At 60.3% G+C, this 20,917-nt stretch overlaps 2 protein-coding genes across 9 annotated transcripts in view; both read right to left on the bottom strand.

The window, feature by feature from the left end:
* Positions 1–9,500, bottom strand: part of NECAB2 (N-terminal EF-hand calcium binding protein 2) — a 43,995-nt gene extending 34,495 nt beyond the window's left edge. The window contains exons 1-2 of one of the 8 annotated variants that reach the window (XM_086350109.1): positions 9,366–9,500; positions 4,890–4,914 (exon numbers count right to left, since the gene is read on the bottom strand). In XM_086350109.1, the coding sequence (XP_086206235.1) occupies positions 4,890–4,914; positions 9,366–9,457 (117 nt within the window). In that variant the 5' untranslated portion in view covers positions 9,458–9,500. Of the gene's footprint in view, positions 1–4,889; positions 4,915–5,221; positions 6,146–7,665; positions 7,954–8,825; positions 8,903–9,365 lie in introns of those variants that run through there. The other 7 variants (XM_086350112.1, XM_086350110.1, XM_086350108.1 and 4 more) reach the window with 7 other exon arrangements.
* OSGIN1 (oxidative stress induced growth inhibitor 1) lies at positions 9,225–20,698 on the bottom strand. Its single transcript, XM_086350099.1, has 6 exons — positions 20,101–20,698; positions 16,228–16,332; positions 14,809–14,945; positions 13,696–13,887; positions 13,384–13,475; positions 9,225–10,537 (listed from the first exon to the last, which is right to left on the bottom strand). The coding sequence occupies exons 1-6, from the start codon at positions 20,294–20,296 to the stop codon at positions 9,589–9,591; spliced, it is 1,671 nt and encodes a 556-aa protein (XP_086206225.1). The 5' UTR covers positions 20,297–20,698; the 3' UTR covers positions 9,225–9,588.
* Positions 20,699–20,917: the final 219 nt, after the last annotated feature.

Here is a 20,917-nt window from a genome sequence, read left to right as displayed (position 1 = left end):
AAGCACATTGCCCTTTATTTTTATCATTTTATCAAACATCATCATTAGATCCCAGAGGTTAGAGATCCCATATCTGTAAGAGGCAGGTTTAAACCTGGGCGGTCTGAGGAGCACTCTCACTTGCTTCCAAAAGCCCAGAGAACCTCTGCACACTTAAATCATCTCGACCCCAGCACCCAGGTCCCGCCTGGGGAGGCAACGACCTCTCTCCTCTGCCTTCGCAGGGTGCGATGTGACCCACTGCCAGCAGTGGCACGGAGTCCTCACCAGGCCGTGGATGCAGCCCTGAAGATGCCAGAGCCCAAGGGGAGGTGGTGGCAGGCCCGGGCGGGGCTCTGGACGAGGGGCCCCCACAGCAGACACACCTATCCCAACACGTCCCTCCCCATCTCACACCTACAGCAGCCTCCACTGCGTCACCCTCGGTAGCAGCATCTGCTGGGGAAGCTTTCATGGGCTGGGGGCAGCCGGACCCCTGAGAGAGGGGCTCCCAGCAGAACTCCAGCTCCTCCCACTTGGGCTCTCCAGCTCAACACACTCATCTCCCAATCCCACCCCTGAAGCCATGACCCCCTCCTCAATGACCTTAGACCGGTCCTGCTCCTCCCTAAAGGAACCATGTCTGTGGGCAGCAGTGGAGGTCAGGGAGAAGGGCGAGCCCAAGACCCTTCCGGCCCCAGCCCCTCTCCGTAGACCCCCTTCATTACCTCCAACTAGTCCGCACTCAAAGCCCTTGAGGGCCCACGTGGCACTTTTTATGGATTAGGAAGAAACGCCCTTCCTGGTGGGCAGGGTGGTGGAGATGCAGCCCAGTGTGCCCTTGCAAAGTGCACAACACGCCCAACCAGACACGGCAGACCTGCTCAGGCCCAGGGCGGAAGTCACTCACACTTTTTTTAAATGCATTTTACCTCTGCGTTCTATATCTTGGTTTATTATTTTTGGCTGTGCCAACCAGTATGCAACGTCTTAGTTCCCTGACCAAGGATCAAACCTGTGCCACCTGCAGTGGGAGAACTGAATCGTAACCACTGGGCCACCAAGGACGTCCCCACTGTACATTTTAAAGGCTCTGGAGCTTCTACTCTGCTGCCAGCAGCTCTGCAGGGGCTCAAAGTAGGGCAACAGGAGACACTGAGCTCATCACATCTTGCCGCGGCTCCCCTCCGCCCATGCTGAGACGGGGGATATGAGAGAGTGTGTGCAGGCTTGCATATGGAGGGGCTGGGGCAACATGCCGCATGCCTCCAACATCCTGGCTCGGGTTTTAATGTCACAAATGGGAGAATGAATTTCTAACACTCAAAATCCAGAGTCCCCCTGAAGACAAAACAAACACCCTCTCCCTCTCCAATAACACATGAAGACCCAAAAACCAACCAGAGAAGTGCAGGGTAACAACTGTGAAATACATAAACGCTAAGCTATGGCTCTGTCTCCTGTGAAAGAGGATGCTTTCCAAGTTTCCTTTAGCAAGACTGATGATGATCCAGCAGCCAGGGGCAAAACCAGGGCAGACACACGGGCTCTGTGTGTTCATGCATCTGGTCCTCATACACCGCTGGCAGACCCCATCCTCCGCACCCCGCCCTCACTGCCCCCCCCCATTTACAGAGCAGACAGGCCAGACCAGTTATGGGACCCAGGTCCCTCAGTGGGAGCTCAAACCCAGGCCACCAGGCTCCTGAGTCCACACGCCCAACCCAACCGTGGCAGGGTCTTCTGTCGGGACCCCCAGCCACAGGGTCACACGGAGAAGCTGTGGCCAAGCCTGGACTCAGTGGAAGTGTGCTCTGAACGACTACTCATGTCTGCCACGGGTAGGGCACCACCAGCACCTCCAACCAGTCTGCACTCAGAACGGGCAGAGAGGGGCCCGCCAGCCTCCTGGGCTGACATTTACCTTGAACGTCCCAGCACAGCCCTAATGAACCCAGATCAGCTAACGAGGGGGGCGGCATCTGCCTGGGGCCTCTGTGCAATTAGAGGAGCCAGCGGGTCTGCACCTCCAGGACCCCCGAACGGGCTGTCTGAAGGTGTCCACACTAATGAGCATGAGCTCAGCCTCTGTCCCAGTGACCTTTCAAATGCCAGGAGTCTGCCAGCGCCCCGGCCCCTGGAGGGAGACGCACTGGCACTCACTCATCCGCCGGCCGCCACACCACCCTTCTGGGCCCCAGACCCTAGGCTGCCAGGCAGGCCCTCCTCTTTCTGCCTCCCCTTGGGGGCCACACCAGGTCTCCACCCTCACCCCCACGGAGACACCTCTGACCTGGGAGCTGCCAGGACAGGCCAGCCCGAGCTGAGCCCCTGCTCCTGTGATTCCAGAGACTGATTCCACTGCAACCCATGGCCCAGGCCCTCGTTTGGGACCATCCTGCCATCCCTGCAGGCATCTTGCTGCTGTGGATGCCAGGGACAGAGCGGAATCTACCTGTGCTAGGAGTGTGTCTGCATACCTGCCGTATGCACCTCTGTCTACACCCACACTCGCCCCTTCTCCCATTCCCCTACCCACACGGTGTCTGCAAACTGGGCTGGATTCAATCAGAACTTCCTGCCCAGCCCCCTAGCCCAGACTCTGTGATCTTTTGCATCTCCTCCCCAGCCTTGATTATGTCACATGTAAAAAACGGGGATGACATTCCTTCTGCCTCTAGGACCCGAGGGAACGTCCAATGAGGACGTCTATTAATGTCCTGGTGTGTAACGGATGCTCCAGCAGTCTCCACCAGATGTTGATGCCCCGTGAAGTCCAGGGTGGGAACCCAACACTTGTTGACAAATCACAGCCCGTTTTCAAGGGCTTGACATTCATCAGCCGGCATGAGGGCTCATAGACCCCTTACAGCATGCCAAGACCCAAGCTCTACTCCATCCCCCTGACAGCCCCACCCCAAGGTGGGTACCAGCATGACCACCCCCACCCACGGATGGAGACGCTGAGGCCCTGAGAGTCTGGGGACTGGCCTGAGGTCAGAGCTGGGAGGGAGCTGAGCCCAGGCAGTCCCTGTGGCAAAAGGGGGGTGCCCCCCGGGGACTGGCACCACATCCCACGTGAACCCCCCCAACAGCCACTGATGGTGGCCGGGAAGACGAAGGTCCCAGGGAGAGGAGGGGGCTCAGGGCCTCTGTGGGGGCCACAGGAGCAAAGTCGAGGGTCCCTGAAGCTGAGCTTGGAGGGTGGAAACAGTCTCTGATGGCATCAGGGGGCGGGGGGCGAGCAATGAGGACGAAACCCATCTTGCCTGAAGGGAGACGAGGGCGCCTGCCACCCACACACTCCAAAGGTTCCCGCAGAGCTGAGCATCCAGAAAGACACACACACACAACCCCCCACACACACACAACTCCACACACACCCGGCACGAACAGCAATGGTCACAGAGGCCCACACACATAGGTTCTGAAGCACAAATGGAGAGACACACGTGCAGCCACACCCAGACGGCTGCCCCTGGGCAGGCACACACCGCACTGCCAGGAGTCACACCCGGTCACCACCTGTGAGGCAGCAGCCGGGCACCGAGGGCCTACTGTGTGCCAGGCCACGACAGGGACAAGCCCAAATCCCTCAATGTGACACCTCACCACAGGCTGAGGGGCATGGCCAGCACATGGCAACAACCACGTGGCCCCTGGCCGGCCACATGCTAGAAGGTTCCGAGAGGCCTGCAAGGGGATCAAACCCCTGGACCCACTTCTCTAGTCTCTAACGCCACTCAGGCTGCACCATCACAATGATGTCTCAGCTGCTGCTGAAGTCCCCCCACCGTGTCCCTCCCCTTCCTCGATGCTCCGTATGGAACTGCTCCTGATGCTGCTGCTGCCTTCCAGAGGCCTGGGAGGGGCCCCCGTCACACCTGAGAATTGGGGGCGGTGCGAGAGATGGAGAACCCCTGGGCACTGGTGGCCAGCCCAAGTCTTGTGTTCTCCCCTCAGCACCAGGTGGGGTCAGCTAGACAGTGACTCCCGGGGTCAGCAGGGAGGGGGCTGAGGGCCTGGGACCTGGGGGCAGGTGCCGGGTCAGCTGTGCCCACTCCTCCCTTGGCAGGGGCCTGGAGACTCAATCAAATCAGTATTTTCTTAAGGAATTAACACTGAACTCTGCCGCCTCCTCTCTTACAAAGCTCACCAGCCATGTCTTCTCCCTTCATTTCCCAACAACCCGGAATGTAGACAGGTTAAGTGTTATCACCCCACTTTAGAGATGGCAAAACCGAGGCCTGAAGCGGGACTGTGTCCTGGTTCAAGACCACGAAGAGCTGCTTCGACCCGAGAACGACGATTCCAGTATGTAGACGATTGCTCCCGGTGGCCACCCTGAGCCTCGGGGGGCCCCTGCCTTCCAGAAAGGCCGGGGTGGAGCAATCTGCAGCAGGTGTGCTGAATTCATGGACCCAACACCATTCTCACTCTGTGTGGGAAGTCTTTTTGCGGGGGGGGGGAGGGGGGGCGGGTAGTGGTGGAGGGAGCTCCAGAGGCCACAGCAGAGCCTGGACTGCCTTCCTGCAGCTGGGTGACCCCGGGTAAGACACAGAACCTCTCTGGGCCACCAGGGAGCTGACAGAATAGGGGCGACAGCACGGACGCCTGAGGAGGAAGAATGCCGGGGCCGAGGTGAGGCTGGGGGCTTCCTGAGCGCCCCCCAGGGCGGCTCTGGCCCAGCTCAGCTGCAGGTGGTGGAAGCGCATGAAGCGCTGACAGCGCATAACTCACCGCACCACCCACACCTGCCCGCTGAAGCCGCACAGCTCCCCTGCTCAGTAGGAACCACGGGGGTCCCCTCGTAGGATGGGGAAACAGGCGCAGGGCAGTGTCCTGCACCCCCAACCAGAAAGAGCCAGGTCCTCACTCGGGGATAGCCTTGGGGGTGCGGGAAGACTCACCGTTTTTGTCCGCACGGCGGAAAATCTGCAGAGAAGAGAGATTAAGTCAGCGTCGGCCAGGAGGGGCAGGCTTCCAACACCCCCAGCCCAGTGGACCCGGGGAAGCCGGGCCGCTTTTCCCGAAGAGGGGAGGCTGCCTCCTCGAGGGGGGCATTTCAGGCAGCGGCCCCCCAGCCCCCCTCGAGGAGGCAGCCTCCCCTCTTCCTCGGGCGCCGCTGGCCATGCAGTTGAGCGCACGCGCGCAGGTGTGCGTCCAGAACCCTCGGCCCACATGCCGCACCCACAGGTGGCCACACGCTCTCCACTCCCATCCGTGGGAGGCAGCCACTCACCTTACACCCCCACCAGGACCCCTCGAGAGCCTGGTGTTCTCCAGGGAGGGTGGGTTAAATCTGAACAGAGGCGTCTGCAAGCGAACCTCGAGGCCTGGCGACGGAACCAGCCAGGGCACGGTGGGGTTAGTTTTTTTGGGGTGGTCAGTGGGTAGGAGCAGCCCGCAGGGAGCTCTGAAAGAGGGGTGGGGAGGGAAGGGGCAGCCCAGTCCCTCCAGCCGCAGTTGAAACCAGATAGCTCCTCCTGGTGTTTTTAGGACCTAGTAAGCTTTGCTGGAGAAGGAAATGGCAACCCACTCCAGTATTCTTGCCTGGAGAATCCCAGGGACGGCGGAGCCCGGTGGCTGCCATCTATGGGGTTGCACAGAGTCAGACACGACTGAAGCGACTTAGCAGCAGCAAGCTTTGCTGGGGGCTTCCCTGGTGGCTCAGACGGTAAAGAATCTGCCTGCAATGTGGGATACCCGTGTTCGATCCTTGGGTCGGGAAGATCCCCTGGAGAAGGGAAAGGCTACCCACTCCAGTATTCTGGCCTGGAGAATTCCATGGACAGAGAAGCCTGGCAGGCTACAGTCCATGGGGTCGCAGAGTCGGACCCTTCTGAGCGACTTAAGCATGCGTGCACACAAGCCTTGCTGAGGGTAGAAAGAGGGGGAGACGCCGCCCCCAGTGTGTGACCCTCACACCTTGGAGAGCGGGAGCCAGGCCCCTCCCTCCAAGCAGTAGGGCGGGCATCCATCGTCGGGCACCTGGGGCTGTGACAAACTGAAGCAGCAGCTCAGGAAAGATATTCTCAAAACATTCCCCCTTTCTTGAGCTGAACCCCAAGTTGGGGAAGGGGACACAGCTCTGGAGCCACTGCGCCTGGGGCAGAAAAGGGAGCAGTTGCCAGCACCACAGCCTGTGCATCGCACACTGCTCCTGACTGCAAGGTTCCCGAAGAGGCTGGAGTCCCACCTTCAGGTGCTGGGGCCGGGCGCGAGCATTAAACAAGTGACTGACCCGATAGGAGATGTGGCCCTGGCACTCGCTCATCACCCCCATTTCACAGATGGGGAGACTAGGCTCAGAGCCAGCTCAAGGCCAGTGTGGCGTGAGGATTCCAGAGCCCACGTCCTGTCCTGTGTGAAGGGGTGGGGGGCCTGGACAGAGCTCTCCGCTGCAAGGGCTTTCAGCTGCGAACTCACTGGGGCTTTGAGAGGGTTCACCTGTGTAGGCAGGCGTGTGTGGGCTGCGTGTGAGCACATTCTGGGAAGCCTGGGAGCCACGGCCACTCGCCGCAGATCCCCCCCTGCCCTCTGGGCTCAGAGCCAGCGATGGGGGCTCCAACAGGCACGTGGTGGGGGTGGGGAGGCAAGAGGAAACCCACACTGTCCCCCACTCACCAGGATGTGATACACACACCTCTCCCAGAAACCCACCCACCGTACACAAACATGGCACCCCCACCCCCGTGTCACCCACCACGGAGGACCCTCCCTAGGACAGGCACACCCCACTGCCATGCTGCCCCTTGGGTTGGGCAGAGCACCCCACGGGGGATGCCCCCCCCACCCTAGCAGCCACCCACCCTGTAGAATGCTCCCTCCTAAGGAGGGGAATGGGTGGGAGGGTGAGGTGGGGCGATTTGGGCCCCAGAGGATGTGGGGGAGGGGGTGAGGAGGGGAGACAGTGAAAAGGGGAGGGAGGTGAGCGAAGGAGGGGAGGGGGGAGGAGGGGGAGGGGAGGGGAAGGAGGGGTGGAAGGGGATCAAGGACCGACGGCTCAGAATGGAGTGGTGGTCCTCAGAGAGGATGGGGGATGGCTCCAGTCCTACTGAAAGGAGAGAGAAAAGCAGTTGGGGAGGGGGCTTTGCTTTTAAAAAGGTGGTGCCTGAGGCAAAAGGGTTGAGGACACAAGGGCTTAAGGTCCAGAGCTCGGACAAGAAAAATGGCCCTGGACCCAGGGATTGTGTGTGTGATGGGGTGGGTTGGGGGGAGAGTCTTAGAAAAGTAAGGACGGGGGGCAGGAGCAGGGGCCGACGGCGGTCCGGGACTCGCGTCCCGGGAAGGAGCCGGGTGAAGGATGAAGTGCGGGCTGGAGAAAGATGAGGGTTTGGCCAGGACAGAAGTAGGGGGCGGTGGCCGGGTCGAGGGGCTCCAGGGTCCCGGCTCCGAGAACGTGGAGATCCCGAGAGGGGGAGGGAGGTAAAGGGGTCGTCCCGGTACGAGACGGGACCCGCACGGAGACCGGCCCCGGGGGCAGAGGAGCTGGGGGCCGCGCTCTGCACAAGGAGGAGCCGGTGGATCCCGCTCTGGACCTCCAGGGGTGGGGGCGGGCGTCCCTGCCTGGGGACCCCTGCCCTTTAGGCAGAAGGGGGGTCTTGCAGGTCCCAGCGGGGACCCGGGAGCGCGGCGTCCGCGTCGCCCGGGGGGTAGAACGGGTCCCGGCCCGCGCGTACTCACGTCCAGGATGACGGCGGTGCCCCCGCGCGGCGAGGCGGGGTCCGGGTAGGGGCCGGGGTCCGCGACGGGGGTGTCGGGGGTGTCGGGGGCGTCGGGGGCCAGCGGCGCCCGGGGCTCGCCCATCCTGGCGCCCACCCAGCGCAGCAGCCCGCCCAGCGCCCGGCCCTGCGGCGGCGGCTCCCGGAGCAGCCTGTGCGCGCCGGCCCTGCACAGGCGCGCCGCCCGCTCGCACATCGCGCCGCGCCCGCCGCCGCCGCCGCCCGGAAGCCCGCCGACCCCCGCCCGGCCCGCGGCCCGCCCCCGCGCGACCCCCTCCCCGGCGCCGCCCGCCGCCGCCGCCGCCCGCGCGCCCCGCCCTCCCTCCCTCTGCCCCCGCGGCTGCGGCCACGCGGGGGACGGGCCGGCGCCGGGGGACGGGGGGGGGCGCCGCCCCGCCCGGACCCGAAGCCACGTGCCCCGTGGGCCACCGCCCCCGCCCCCGGCGGCCGGGCGCGGCGGCAGGGGGCTGCCGGCAGTGGGGCGCGGGGCTGGGGAGCTAGACCCCGGCCCGGCCGCGGAGGGGGCTGCCTGGCAGGCGCGGGGTGGTGGGGGCCTGGCTTCGGGGGTGCATCCCTGGGGGCTGTCCCCATTCCGAAAGTCTCCCCCTGCCCGCCCTCTGGAAGAATCGCCCCTCCCCCGCGCCGTGGCGCCGCCGCCGGGGCCGGAGCGTGGTGTCCGGCGAGCCCGGAGCGCCCTCTGCCGGCTGCCGTCCAAGGAACGCGCGCCCACGCACCGGGGCCACCTTCTCCACTCCGCAAGTACCCACTCGTCCCTTCCACGGGGTGCACGCCCCTCAGTCCTCCCCCGCGCGTTAAACAACGCCCAGAACTAGTCTTCCCCACCTCTGGAACACCCTCTTCCCCTCATACTCCCCTCGTCCATCCTCCCAGACGCCCACCCACAGAACCAGAGAATTAAAGGAGCCCCTGCTGGGTGCTAGGCCTGGTGGCCTCACTGGGTTCCAAGAACAGCGGAAAAACAGAGGAGGGCTTGCCTTGGCCTCCTGGAGCTTACAGCCAAGTGGGCGGAGCCAGATACTGGAATGATCCCACAAATAACGAAGAGTGAGAACTAAACTGCAACGAAGGGGTGGCACCCTGACCCACCAGAGTGGGCTCTACCTTAAGGCCACGGAGAGGCATATGTCAGAAGAGGCTTCCTAGAGGGAATGGTCCTTAAGCTCGGAGACTGGAAGGAAAAGGAGGAGTTAAAGAGAGGATGGGGAAGTTGCTTGGGCTAGAGCTTAGCCTGTGCACAGGCCCTGTGGCGGGTGCAAGTGTGGGGAACACAAAGGATCCCCTGAAGAGAGAGGGACTGAGTGGAGCTGGGAAAGCCTCCCCAGCACCCACTCCTCAGTCACATCTGCCCTTTCACTTGGGGCACCACCCAGTGTCCCCCAGCCCCGGGACCTTCTCCCACACGACCCTGTGCTTCTGCCCCTGCCCTGACTGCCCAGCTCCAGGGGCAGGGTCCTGGGCACCTGGCGCTCTCCCCAAGCAGAGAGTCCTCGGACACAGGAGTGGAGGCAGGTGCTGGTTTTATTTGGGACCTGATTCTGGAAAGAGCGGGGCCTGGAAGTCCTCCTGGCTCGGCGCTCCGCGGGCCCTGGTGATCCTGGCTCACACGGGCCGCTTCACCCCCAGTTACAGCTCTGGGCCTACCGTGTCCTGTGGCTACTGTTTCCACCCTGGTCTGAGTCCGGGCAGTCTGGGTTTCCCACTCTGCATCTGAGAGGCCTGTTGCGTGGGCTCATGGCCGCTCCTGTCTCCTGCAGGAGAGGCCCCCTTCCATCACTGGGGCATCTTGGGATGGACTCTGCTTCCGGCAGGGCTGTGGTGATCTCCCTCCTCTTAGGGCCTGGGTGTAAGGCTGCCGGGCCAGGTGCTAGGGTGGCTTCCTGGCCTCCTTGCGCAGCAGGGAGCTGGCCACGGCCAGGGCCCCGCCCTGTACGAAGCGCACAAAGTTGTCCCCGGCCAGTGGCCCCATGGCGTACAGGCCCTCCTGGTGGATAGTCTGGTAGGTGAAGGGGTCCACCTCAATGGGGTTCCTCTTGGCACTCAGTGGCTGGTCGGGGTCCACGGCAAGGTCGGTGCCCGCCCCCGGGAGGAAGGACAGATCAGGGTGGGAGCCGATGAGCACCAGCACCAGGGCCACGCCGAAGACCTTCTGGAGGCCCTGGGGGTCGCGGAACACGGCCTGGCGGTCCTCCTTGAGGAGCAGCAGCTGGTGCTCGGGGAGACTGCGGTAGCCCTCGTAGGGGCTGGGCGACAGGATGGACTGCTCGCGCATCATCTGGTGAACCTTGTGGTACTCGGGGTACAGCATCTTGGGCAGCTGGTTGAACACCAGGCCGGGGTCATCCATGGGCCGGCGGAAGGCGTGGATCACAGGGACGCCGTAGTGGCGGGCGTAGAGGACCGCGTCTGCGGCCGACAGCCCCGCCCCGATGATGAGGACGGGGTCCGAGGACGGGGACACCGTGCCTGCCTGCGTGGCCGCCTCCAGGGCCGACAGGTCATGGTGGACGAAGGGCAGGGCCTCCCCGGGGATGCCCAGGCGGGCCGGGCTGTCGGACGTGCCTGTGGCCAGGACCACGTTGTGGGCACGCAGGGAGAAGGACTGCTGGCTCTGGTCCTCGGCGGTCACGAAGCCGCTCACCTGGAAGAACGGGCTGGGGTCCCGGGCCCCAGGGCTGCTGGGCTCGGGTGTCCCCCACTCCACGGCCGTGACCGTGGCGCTGGACACGAAGTTGTGGCTCAGCCCCTTCCTGATCACGTAGTCCCTGTAGTAGTGGGCGATGTCGCCGGCCGTGGCCCGGCTGTTGCGAAGACCTCTGGGGGAGGAGGGACAAGGGGGCGTGAGTGTCAGACAGTGGACTAGGGCCGGGCGGACAGGCTGGGGCCAGACCCTGGAGGGTGGCTGCACCACCCCTACGCGTAGGACTTGCTCAAGGGGTTCACCCCCTTGGAGCTGTAAAAACCTCTCTTTTCTGTACAATGGAGCTCATGAGGGTGGGGTTTGGAGTGTGGCCCCTGGTGTCAGAGGGCCTGGGTTCTGTGGGAACCCCCTGCCTCAGTCCCTCGTTTGCAAAATGACCACGGTGATAGCACTTGTTCCCTGCTGTCATTGAGAGGCTCAGATGACAGGAGTGAAGGGTTTAGACTAGAACCTGGCAGGCTGTGAGTGACGCGGGGTCGGCCACGACTGTTTCCTCCAATGACTGACTAATATTCTATGTGCATGGGGGTAGGATTCTGTTTTTATAAAGTTCACAAATAGATAAAGCTCATCTGTGGAGTTAGACATCCAGAGAGGGATGGCCTCTTAGGAAGGGGGTGATTGGGAAGGGCCTGAGGGGGGCTTCTGGGGAGAAGGGGTCTGATTTTTGAGTCTGGGTGACTGAAACGTACGTGTATCCACCTTAAGAAGTTACATCCACCTGTAGGCATGTGAAAGTGAATGGCAACCCACTCCAGTGTTCTTGCCTGGAGACTCCCAGGGACGGGGGAGCCTGGTGGGCTGCCGTCTATGGGGTCGCACAGAGTCAGACATGACTGAAGCGACTTAGCAGTAGCAGTAGGCATGTGAATTGCGTGCTTTCTATATGTGCTTATGCTTCAGTAAAGAACTTGGTTAAATAATAACCCACATAGAGCACTTAACACAGTCCCCAACACACAGCCATGGCTGTTATTACTGTTACTATGTTACTGTTACTATTGTTGTTATTATCACTCTTGCTATTATTACCACCTTTTCCAGGCCTGTTGCGGGTGGGTGAGGCATAGACATTGTTGACGCTATCTCAGCTCCTCCCTGTAGCTCCCCAGGTGACCTTCAGTGAGTTCCCTTCCCTGACTTGTGGACACTTGTTACAGATTAACTCAAAGGGGATCTTTTGTGACATATCGTCAATACAGCCCATCAGTAAGGACGCAAAATTGTAGGTGAGCTCAGATATCCCTGAAGGCCACTCCAGCCGACACAACTCGTTAATCTGCTCCTGAAACTGGAACTCTGGAATTCACGGCTGTGGTTTGGTCATTTTGGCTCCTCTGTTTTAGTAAAGAGTGTTTTAAAGGGCTGTCCTAAGACGATGTTGCATCCAAGGTTCCTTATAATAATGGCACATTGGAAAGAATGAAAGCTCTGTGACTGGGGAGTGGTTTAGGAGCCGCGGGAGCACCATGAGGGCAGGGGGTGCATCTGGTGTGGCTTTTGGCTCTGACATCTAAGCACAAGGCCCGGGATGTAGGAATGAGTGGAGCTGCCCGCCCTCTCGGGAATGGCCGTGTAGCAGGGTGGCTGCAATCACTGTGTAATCACCATGTGAGATCTTATGATATAACGTTACATTTTAAGAGTAGAGCAGAAAAGGGTGCATCTACTGTGAAATTTACATTCCTGTCTATCTGTTAACACATCACTACACCAGCCTGGATGTCTTTCTACCACATTTGCTGGGGCAAAAGTCTTTGTGACAAAAGGACAGACCATGAACTCTGGAGGGATGGAAACAGAGTTTCCTAGGAGGTCAAGTGAGGTTTCCAGTAGGTCAGCTGCCTACTGGGTGGCTGAGCACTGAAGAATTGATGCCTTCAAACTGGTGCTGGAGAAGACTCTTGAGAGTCCCTTGGATAGCAAGGAGATCTAGCCAGTCAATCCTTAAGGAAATCAGTCCTGAATATTCATTAAAAGGACTGAAGCTGAAGCTCCAATACTTTGGCCACCTGATGCAAAGAACTGACTCTTTGGAAAAGACCCTGATGCTGGGAAAGATTGAAGGTGGGAGGAGAAGGGGATGACAGAGGATGAGGTGGTTGGATGGCATCACTGACTCAATGGACGTGACTTTGAGCAAGCTCCGGGAGATAGTGGAGGACAGAAGAGCTTGGTGTGCTGCAGTCCATGGGGTCACAAAGAGACATGACTGTGAGACTGAACAACAACAGGCCCCGAGGGTGGAGAAAACGTCAAGGGCAGATGCCACCCTGAGCACTGGGCAACTTTACGCCTCGTGCCCTGGGATGAGCAGGGGCTGGCATCTGTTGTGATTCAGCTGTCTCTCTGGGGTGGTGAGAAGTGTGCAGCATGGTCATTATGGAGCAGGAAGTGGGATGGGAAGAGAACCCTCCGAGGTGCGGCAGTGCTGGGGAGGAGTGTGGGGTTAGGAGTCAGCTGTCTTTCTTTTCTCAGTTTTCAATTTCCTGTACTGTAGTTTTGTTTCTAATGCAAAATCAATTAAAAAAAAAAGTGCATCCGATGGATTAGCTGACCGAGAAAAAGAGACGGTTGCAGGCCAGGCTCAGAATATCGGGAGGGGCTGTGGGAGGCCAGAGGACTGGGGAGCCTGGGCCAGAGGCTCTGAGGCAGGATGTGGGGGGCAGGGGCCAGTGGTCACCCCTCCTTAGAGCCTGGGATGCCACAGGGAGGCCCAGTCGAGATTGTGAGGCAGGAGCACCGGACGGGGGGTCCTGGGGAGCCCAGCTCTGCTGCTCACTGCCTGTGCGGCCCTGGGCAAGTCCTTTCCCCAGCCCAGCTGCAGCGTTGACCACAGCGTCCCCCCTCGAGAGCAGGCTCGATGAGCCCCTGAAGCCCCTTGACCTCTAGCTGCCAGTTCAGTGTCGGGGGTGGGCTCGGGTCTTCCCTGCCCACCTTGGCTTTCCAGGGTGGCCTCACCTGCGCTTCTTGCACATCCAGTCCTTGACGTGCAGGTCGGGGAGCCCCATCCACTCGCCTTGGCTCAGGGTCACCATGGAGCCTTCAATGGACTAGGAGTGAAGGAGAGCAAAGTCCAGTTCTCTTCTGGCCCCCAGCCCCCCCAGGGCTGGAGAGCAGGGGAGGTCTCAGCTGCTGGGGCTGGTTGCGGGGGGAAGGGGAGAGAGGAGGGGGCAGTGGGGGCGAATAGGGAAAGGTGGGAAGTGCAAGAGTCCTGACCTGCGTTAGGGAGGTTTGGCACAAGTCCCCGCACCCCATCCGGGCCCCACTCACATGCCAGGCGCCCCCAGGCGGGTTCCGGCCCAGGACCAGGTGGGGGATCGCTCGCTCCTTCTGGTGCCTCCAGGTGAGGACGGACTCCACGCTGCCCCCAAAGTCCGTGTCTGGGCGCAGGAGGGCGTCAAAGAGCAGGGCCACAGGGCTTTGGCACCGGCCCTCCAGGCCTTCGGACAGGTAGTCTAGGTCCTGGAGTTGGGGGGCGGGGGGGCCGCAGATCAGAGGGCTGCCTGGTCTCACCTTCCCTCCCTTGTATTGGGGTGTCAGATGAACTTGGGAAACGCCGCCTCCCCGAAGGTCATCACACACGGCAGCACACTAAAGGCTCTGACAAGTCCTGCGGCGGCATTTACCCGTTTAGATTTGCCAAACCCAGCGTCTCTCAACTGTACTGGAGCACAAACCTTTTTCTCTGCATTGTACTGAGGAATTCTGGGAAATCCCTATCTAGACCCCACATGGCTTACTTCCTCACCCTCCAGCTCTGGGGTGGAGGGGACCAGCTTGATGGACATTGCCTGAAGGGGCAGCGGACACTGAGTGACCTCCTGGGAGGCGAGGGGTGTGGAGGGGGGACTGGGCGGCCCTCCTAAGCAGGGGCTAGTAGGTCTGCAGTATCCAGGACTGGGGTCCTCAGCTTTGGCACTCCTGGCTCCAGGGCTGGGGGGCTCGTCCTGTGTGTTGTGGGATGTTCTGGCATCCCTGGCCTTGACCCTCTTAAACCAATGGTATCACCATTCTGGGCGTGACAGCTGAAACTGTTTCTAGGTGGCCAAGTGTCCCCAGGAGAGCAAAACTGTCCTGAGTTTAGAATCGCTGGACTAGGGGAGGTGAGACAAGCTGACATCTTAAAGAAAGCTGCCACCCCTCTTTCCCGGTTTCTGTGGCCTCCTGTGTCTCACAAACACATCCTTTTGTTTCTTGGCTGTGCCACGTGGCTTGTGGGATCCTAGTTCCCTGTCCAGGGATGGAACTCTGAGCCCGGTAGTGAAAGCACCAAGTCCTAACCGCTGGACTGGTGAGGAATTCCCACAAATGCTTTTTGATTTTTACCTGGGAGAGTTTCCCTGCAGTGGGGGTGTTCCCCCTCCGCCCAGAGCTCAAGCCCACCTGGTCCATGATGGAGACCCCCGGCGCCTCTGAGAGCTTCCTCTGCAGTAGGGGGTGCGGGTGGATGGCATCCGGCCTCACATAGGGGGTGTAGCCTGAGAGCAGGTAGGACAGGCAGATGCCCGAGGGACCATTGCCTGGGGAGAGAGGGCACGGTCAGAGGGCAGAGCGTTGGAGCCCTAAGACCTCCACCACCACCGAGAGCTTTGGTTTTGATCTGTGTCATCCCCTGATTTGCTCTTTACTCATAAACATAAAAATAAAGCATATATTAGTGCTGCACCACTTTAACAACTAGAGAAAGCTGTGGAAATAACCACTGATGTTTACTGAGTGCTTACTATGTGTCAAGCTTTCTGTTAAGTGATTTAAAAACATTTTTTTTTCTATGTGGACCATTTTTAAAGTCTTTATTGAATTTTTTAAAATAGTATTGTTTGATGTTTTGGTTTTTTGGCCTCAAGGCATATGGGATCTTAGCTCCCCGACTGGGGATCAAACCTGCCCTCCCTGCCTTGGAAGGCAAAGTCTGAACCATTCCAGGGAAGTCCCCACTGATTTTAACAGCAAAATAATAAAGCTACTGCTGCTGTAACAAGCCTCTCCGTAGCCCGGAAGCCCGTGCATTACCCCCCGAGCCAGGTGCACGCTACTTTTGCTCCTTTGCTACGTGAGGATGCTGGAGCAAAGAGGCTGAGTAACTTGCCTGTGGTCATAGAACAGCGAGAATGAGACCCTGAGAACACCAAGGACAAGCCCAGTCCTCCAGGACCGACCGTGCGGTGGGTTCGAGGGATGTGGAGAACATTGCAGCACATAAGACGGTGTGCTGACAGGGTGAGCTCGGGGGCAGGGGCGCTCAGGACGGGCGCTAAAGCCACCCGTGGTGGGGCCGCCTGCCCCCGGACCTGATGAACCCCAGGACTCACTAGTGGCCCTTCTCGGGCAATTAACCTTGCGACATCACTTCTTATATGTCCTCTTATCTTGTGCTGTGCTGAGTCCCACTTATGGAGACAACGGTTAGGATGAACCATGTGAAATCGCTGGTGCTCAACTGTCCTGAACTTACAAAAATGGCCATTTCACGTGGTTCAACCTGATGCTGGCCTGGAGGGCGGGGGCCTCTGTTCCCCCTTTCTGCAGACCTGAGGACAGGACCATATGCAGCTGCTGTGTCTTCTCACTCAGGCACCCAGCGCAGGGGAACACAGGCCAGTTGCCCACTTATCACCAGCAGCCCACCATCCCCCCCGGCCCCCACCCCGCCGGGCAACCTCTCCAGGTCGTTCTGCTCCTGCCTTGCGGGTTCCTGGAAGGACCGTTTGGAATGATGTTTTAGAAACTGCTGAGCAGAGCGCTGAGTGAACGCTCCTGACCTCCGACCCACCCAACCCCCCTGCCTTGAGCAGCACTCACCAATGATGATGACCGGGAGGGGCTCTGAGCTGCTGGCACCAAGGTGGTCCTTCCTCCGGTTGCTCATGCCTGTGGCTGGAGGGGGATGTGGGGCTGGCAGCCGACCTGGGGGCACAGGGGAAGAGGGGCCGCTCGCTGAGCCTGGGAGTCAGGTGGTCACTTCCCAGCTGCAGGGTGGCCTCCCGTTGGCCTCAGGGTCAAGTCCAGGGCCCTCCCTGAGTCTTACGATGATGCTCCTCTCACACCTGCTACCTCCTAAACAGGCCCAATAATGCAAGGCTCCCTCCCCAGCCTGGTGGTCTCCTGCTCTCTGAGCCTCTCTCCACACTCCCATCTCATTACGGATGGTAACAGTTGCTGTTGTTTCGTCGCCAAGTCTGACTTGTCTGACTCTTGTGACCCCATGGACTGTAGCACGCCAGGCCTCCCTGTCCTTCACCATCTCCTGGAGTTCACTCAAATTCATGTCCATTACTTGTGATGCCATCCAACCATCTCATCCTCTGTTGCCCCCTTCTCCTCCTGCCTTCAATCTTTCCCAGCACCAGGGTCTTTTCCAATGAGTTGGCTCTTTCTTGAAGCAAGCCCTGCCCAGCACGCCTGTGACAGCCACACCCCCACCTCACAGGCCAGCCTTCAGGTCTTCAGTGGACCTGGCCCTGGAGAGGCACTTCTGAATTGATGACAATGGGCCCATTCCTGGATCTCTCTGGCTCTCGGGTTCTTCATCTGTATAATGGGAGTAATCATAGTCTCTACCTCATAGGTTTGTTGGGGGGTAGGGGGACACAGGGAGGTGATGTACTTGGAGTACCGACCTGGAGAAAATGGGCCATTGGGAAGAGCCCAGGGCTCAGGGGCTGGGCTAGAACAGGTGGACATACAGAGACAGGAAGCCGAAGCCTCTAGGTTGGGACAAATGCCTTTAAAACTGCCCGTTTCTGGAGCACCAGCGCCCTCTGCTGGCCACAAGTCCAAATCACTCCGATGGATCCAACCCCAGAACTTGGAGCTGCAGGTCTCTCCAGGCGAGTCCAGACCCACCTTCTCCACGTCCCCCCAGCGCAGCTTTGCCTGAACACCCCGCACAGGCCTCTCGGCCTGTCTCCAGGGAGGCCAAGACCTTGCTATGAGATCTGGCTCATAGCAAGTGAAAGGGTGAGTCAGTGGCACAGGGCCCAGACCGCCCCGAGCAGCCAGGGATGGGAGCCTGGCATCACCCGCCTTCAGAATTCTTTCAGGAAAAAGCTTCAATCTGGATTTTTATGTGAATTCCCTGATTTGGAAGAATGGGCAACTGATTCATGTTTTTTGCAAATCTTGAACGGGCTGAGGGAGCATGACCGAGGCCGGCGTGTGACCTCTGATGTGCTGAGAGTGACAGCGTCCCCCACTGGGCAGTGGGGGGACAGCAGAGGGGCTGGCTGGAGGACCTGGGTGTCGCTCCCACGGCGCTGGCAACGGGCCCGCCCACAGCAGTTTACAGTTTGCGAGGAGAGGAGCTTGCAGCTAAGCCACAGCATCTGGGCCCTGCAGGCACCCGGAGAGGCGGGCGCCATCATCTCCGGCTCCGGCTCGTAGGTGATGACAGGGGGGCTCGGAGGCAGCAGGGCACCTCGGGTGTCCCAGGGGGATGTGCCCTCTGGTCTCCCGAGAACCGCCTCAGTGGGGCCTGGGCTGTGAGCTGTGTCCCCCATCAGGGACCCCTTGGCCTGCTCCACACCTGGTTCCCTGCAGGGACCCCGCTGTCCGCTCTGGGGTGACACCACGGCCACAGAGAACCACCAACATTTCTGAACTTCTGCGGGCTGAGCATGCCCTGAACACTTGACGCACATTCGCCAACGTAACCCATATTTAACCGGGTTGTTAGAAGTACTCTCATGACCGCGCCCATATTACAGATGGGGAAGCCGAGGCCCAGCAAGTGTCTCACTGTCCTGGATGGCTTGCGGGGAATTTGCCACAAGGGGTGCAGGCTAAACCGGTTTTGAGCCCGGGCTGCCCTGTGCGAGGGCCTTCTCGTGCCCCCCGAGGCGGTGTGACGGGGCGTGATGGGGCGTGACAGCGTGTGATGGAGGCCCCTCCAGGCTGAGTGCAGCTCTGTCCCGGTGCTCCAGCTGGGAGGGGACAGCGGCTCACTGGCCAGCGGCTGGGTGTGCCAGTGGCCCTGGGGTAGGGGCTGAGGCTCCTAGAACACTCCCTTCACACAGCCCCGGGGCGCCACGCTGATGTCCTCACTGTCCCCAGGAACAGTGGCGATAGGACCCCGTCACAAGCTCCTTTCGGCATCGGCACCTTTCATCCTCAGGGAACCCACTCTACAGACGAGCAAACTTAGGCTCAGGGCAGTGAGGCCACGCCCCCGAGGTCACAGAGCCAGTGGGCAATGAATCGAGAGTTTGGTCCCTAGACGCCCCACAGCCTGCCACACTGGGTGCCCATGGAGCGCCCACGCCGGGCTAAGTCTTTTTCTGCCCTGTCCCCGTGAATCCTCCCAGCGCTAATAAGAGGGGTGTTTGCAGGAGCCCCCATTTACAGACGAGGAACCACTACAGACTGCCCCGTCTTCACGCTCCCAGGAGAAAGAAGGCCCCATTCACCACCAGGGCTTTTGGACCCCATGTCCAGTGCTTACGCCAGAAACTTCTGGATGCCACACGCGTGAGGTCACCACCCAGAGGCTGACCTGACGGTTGCTTCCTGCGCTGCAATACACACAGGGTCCAAGTCCCGAGACTTGGAGCTCTCGAAACCTCCTTGGAAGAGCGCACACTGCCAACTTTCCATTTGAAAGTGTAACTTCCTATTTCTCACATGCTGTTTAGTTTTGGGGAGCTGGGAAGGTCAGTTTCCAGCGTCCCTCTGGTTGAAGATGGCAAATGTTGACATTAAAAAGGCCTTTGAGTTCACAGGAGAAATGAAGCGTAAAAGAAATGGGAATAATCGCACCTTCCTGGGTGTGGAGCGTAGAGTTTGGAACATTGCAATTTCTAGGGTTATTGAAGCTTACACTGCTCTAAGGCTTAGGACAACTGTATGGCTACATTTACTGAGCACCTGTGGTATTTTTGCTCATTTCACTTTAATGACAACCCTCCTACCCCACCCCAAGGTTTTTTTTTTTTTTTCCTGTTATCCCTATTGCCCAAAGGGAAAAATTGGGGTCAGGAGGGAGGTGTCTTTTCCAGGAATGTTGGAGACCACACCCCAAACCCTGCCCTGTGACACCTGTCGGAGTCCCCTCTGAGGAAGATGGCACAACAGTGCCCCCGAGAAACTGCCATGAGGCCAGGGCAGGGGAGGATGGGGAGGTGCTCCGTCAGCCCAAGTGCCACCTGCCAGTCACCAGGGTGAGCCCTTGGCCTCCACGCCCACCCCATGACACCAGTGGTTCCAGAGCCTCCCTCATCTGGAGCCCCAAGAGCTCTCCAGACCCTCTGAAACCCCACCGCTCATTCTCGGCATCCCCAACCCTCCTGTGAGAAGCCAGGTCCCCCTCGACCCTGGGGGCTCGGTCCCATGAGAGCAGGAGAGGTGGGGACGGAGGGAAGCACCCAGCCTGCCCCCGGGACCCAGTGGCCTCCGGGTGGCGGGCAGCCGGCCTGGGCTGGCCGCACCTCTCTTTCCTGCCTGGAGTAGCATCACGTGGGCTGAGGTGAACTCCCAGCAAGCCAGCCGGCAGGGCAGCTGTCGGCCGAGGGTGCCAGGCACCTGGAGATGGGCATGGCCAGGAGGGGTGGGGGAGGATCTCGGGGGTTGGAGGGGGTCATGCTGGTTGTGGGGAGCCGAGGTGGCCCGCCTGGCTCCAGGGCCCTGCTCGAGTCGGGCTACCTTCTCCCACCTCCCCCAAGCCTTGCCCGGGTCACTCACCTGACCGTCCTGGGTCGAGGACACTGGGGAGCGCGGTCAGGCCTCTAGGAGAACCGGGGGTCAGGGAGCCGGCCGAGGGAGCGGGACGCACATTACCCCGTGGGGATCCAAGAGGGTGCGAGAGGCCGGGAAGCCCGGGTATTTCAGGGGCTGGGAAGAGGCGGGCGGAGGGCGGGGCCAGGAAAATCACTTTCATAAGCGTGAGTCAGCAGGGGCCCCTGGATGAATGAACTTGCACACTTGAGGGCGAGCGGTCACGTTGCCAGCCCCGGGGGACGGCCTTAGAGGGCCCACCCCGGGGTGGTCCATGGCGAGGAGGCGGGGCGGACACCGGCCAGGCTGAGCCAACCTGGCCTTTCGCCTTTTAGGGAGGCGGAGACAGTCCCGCCCAACGTACCATCAAGGCGGTCGCTTTGAGTGGAGAAAGTCCCGGTTCTGCTGGGGGTCTCCGCGCTTCTCCACCCCACGCCCACTCCTGCCTCGGCCCCAGGCTGGGAGCCCCGCCCTGCCCCCTCCTGGGCGGGCTGTCTCAGTTCCCTCGTCTGCGCCATGTGGCACCTCTCCTTCCTGGGCGATCGTGCTGTTTCGGTGACTGTGCCTAAAACAAGGTTCAGAGCTCCTTTTCTTCATTCCCCGCTCCCCCCGCCCCCGTCTTTAGCCGGTAGCATTGCACACCTCACGTTCTGCTGATTCTTATGGATTTCATTATATTATCGTCTCTCCCCAAACCGGGATGTGGGTTCTGTATGGTGCGGGAAGCATCTCTACGTCTGCTCTATCCGACGTCTGAGAGGGTTCTCAGCGCAGTAAGGGAGCT

Source organism: Bos grunniens, chromosome 18 (assembly GCF_055505025.1).
Source record: "Bos grunniens cultivar Pamir isolate PY7600 chromosome 18, Bosgru_T2T1.0, whole genome shotgun sequence".
NCBI classification, from domain to species: Eukaryota; Metazoa; Chordata; class Mammalia; order Artiodactyla; family Bovidae; genus Bos; species Bos grunniens.
Note: the sequence above shows the minus strand (reverse complement) of the source record. Positions and strands in the feature narration are given on the sequence as shown.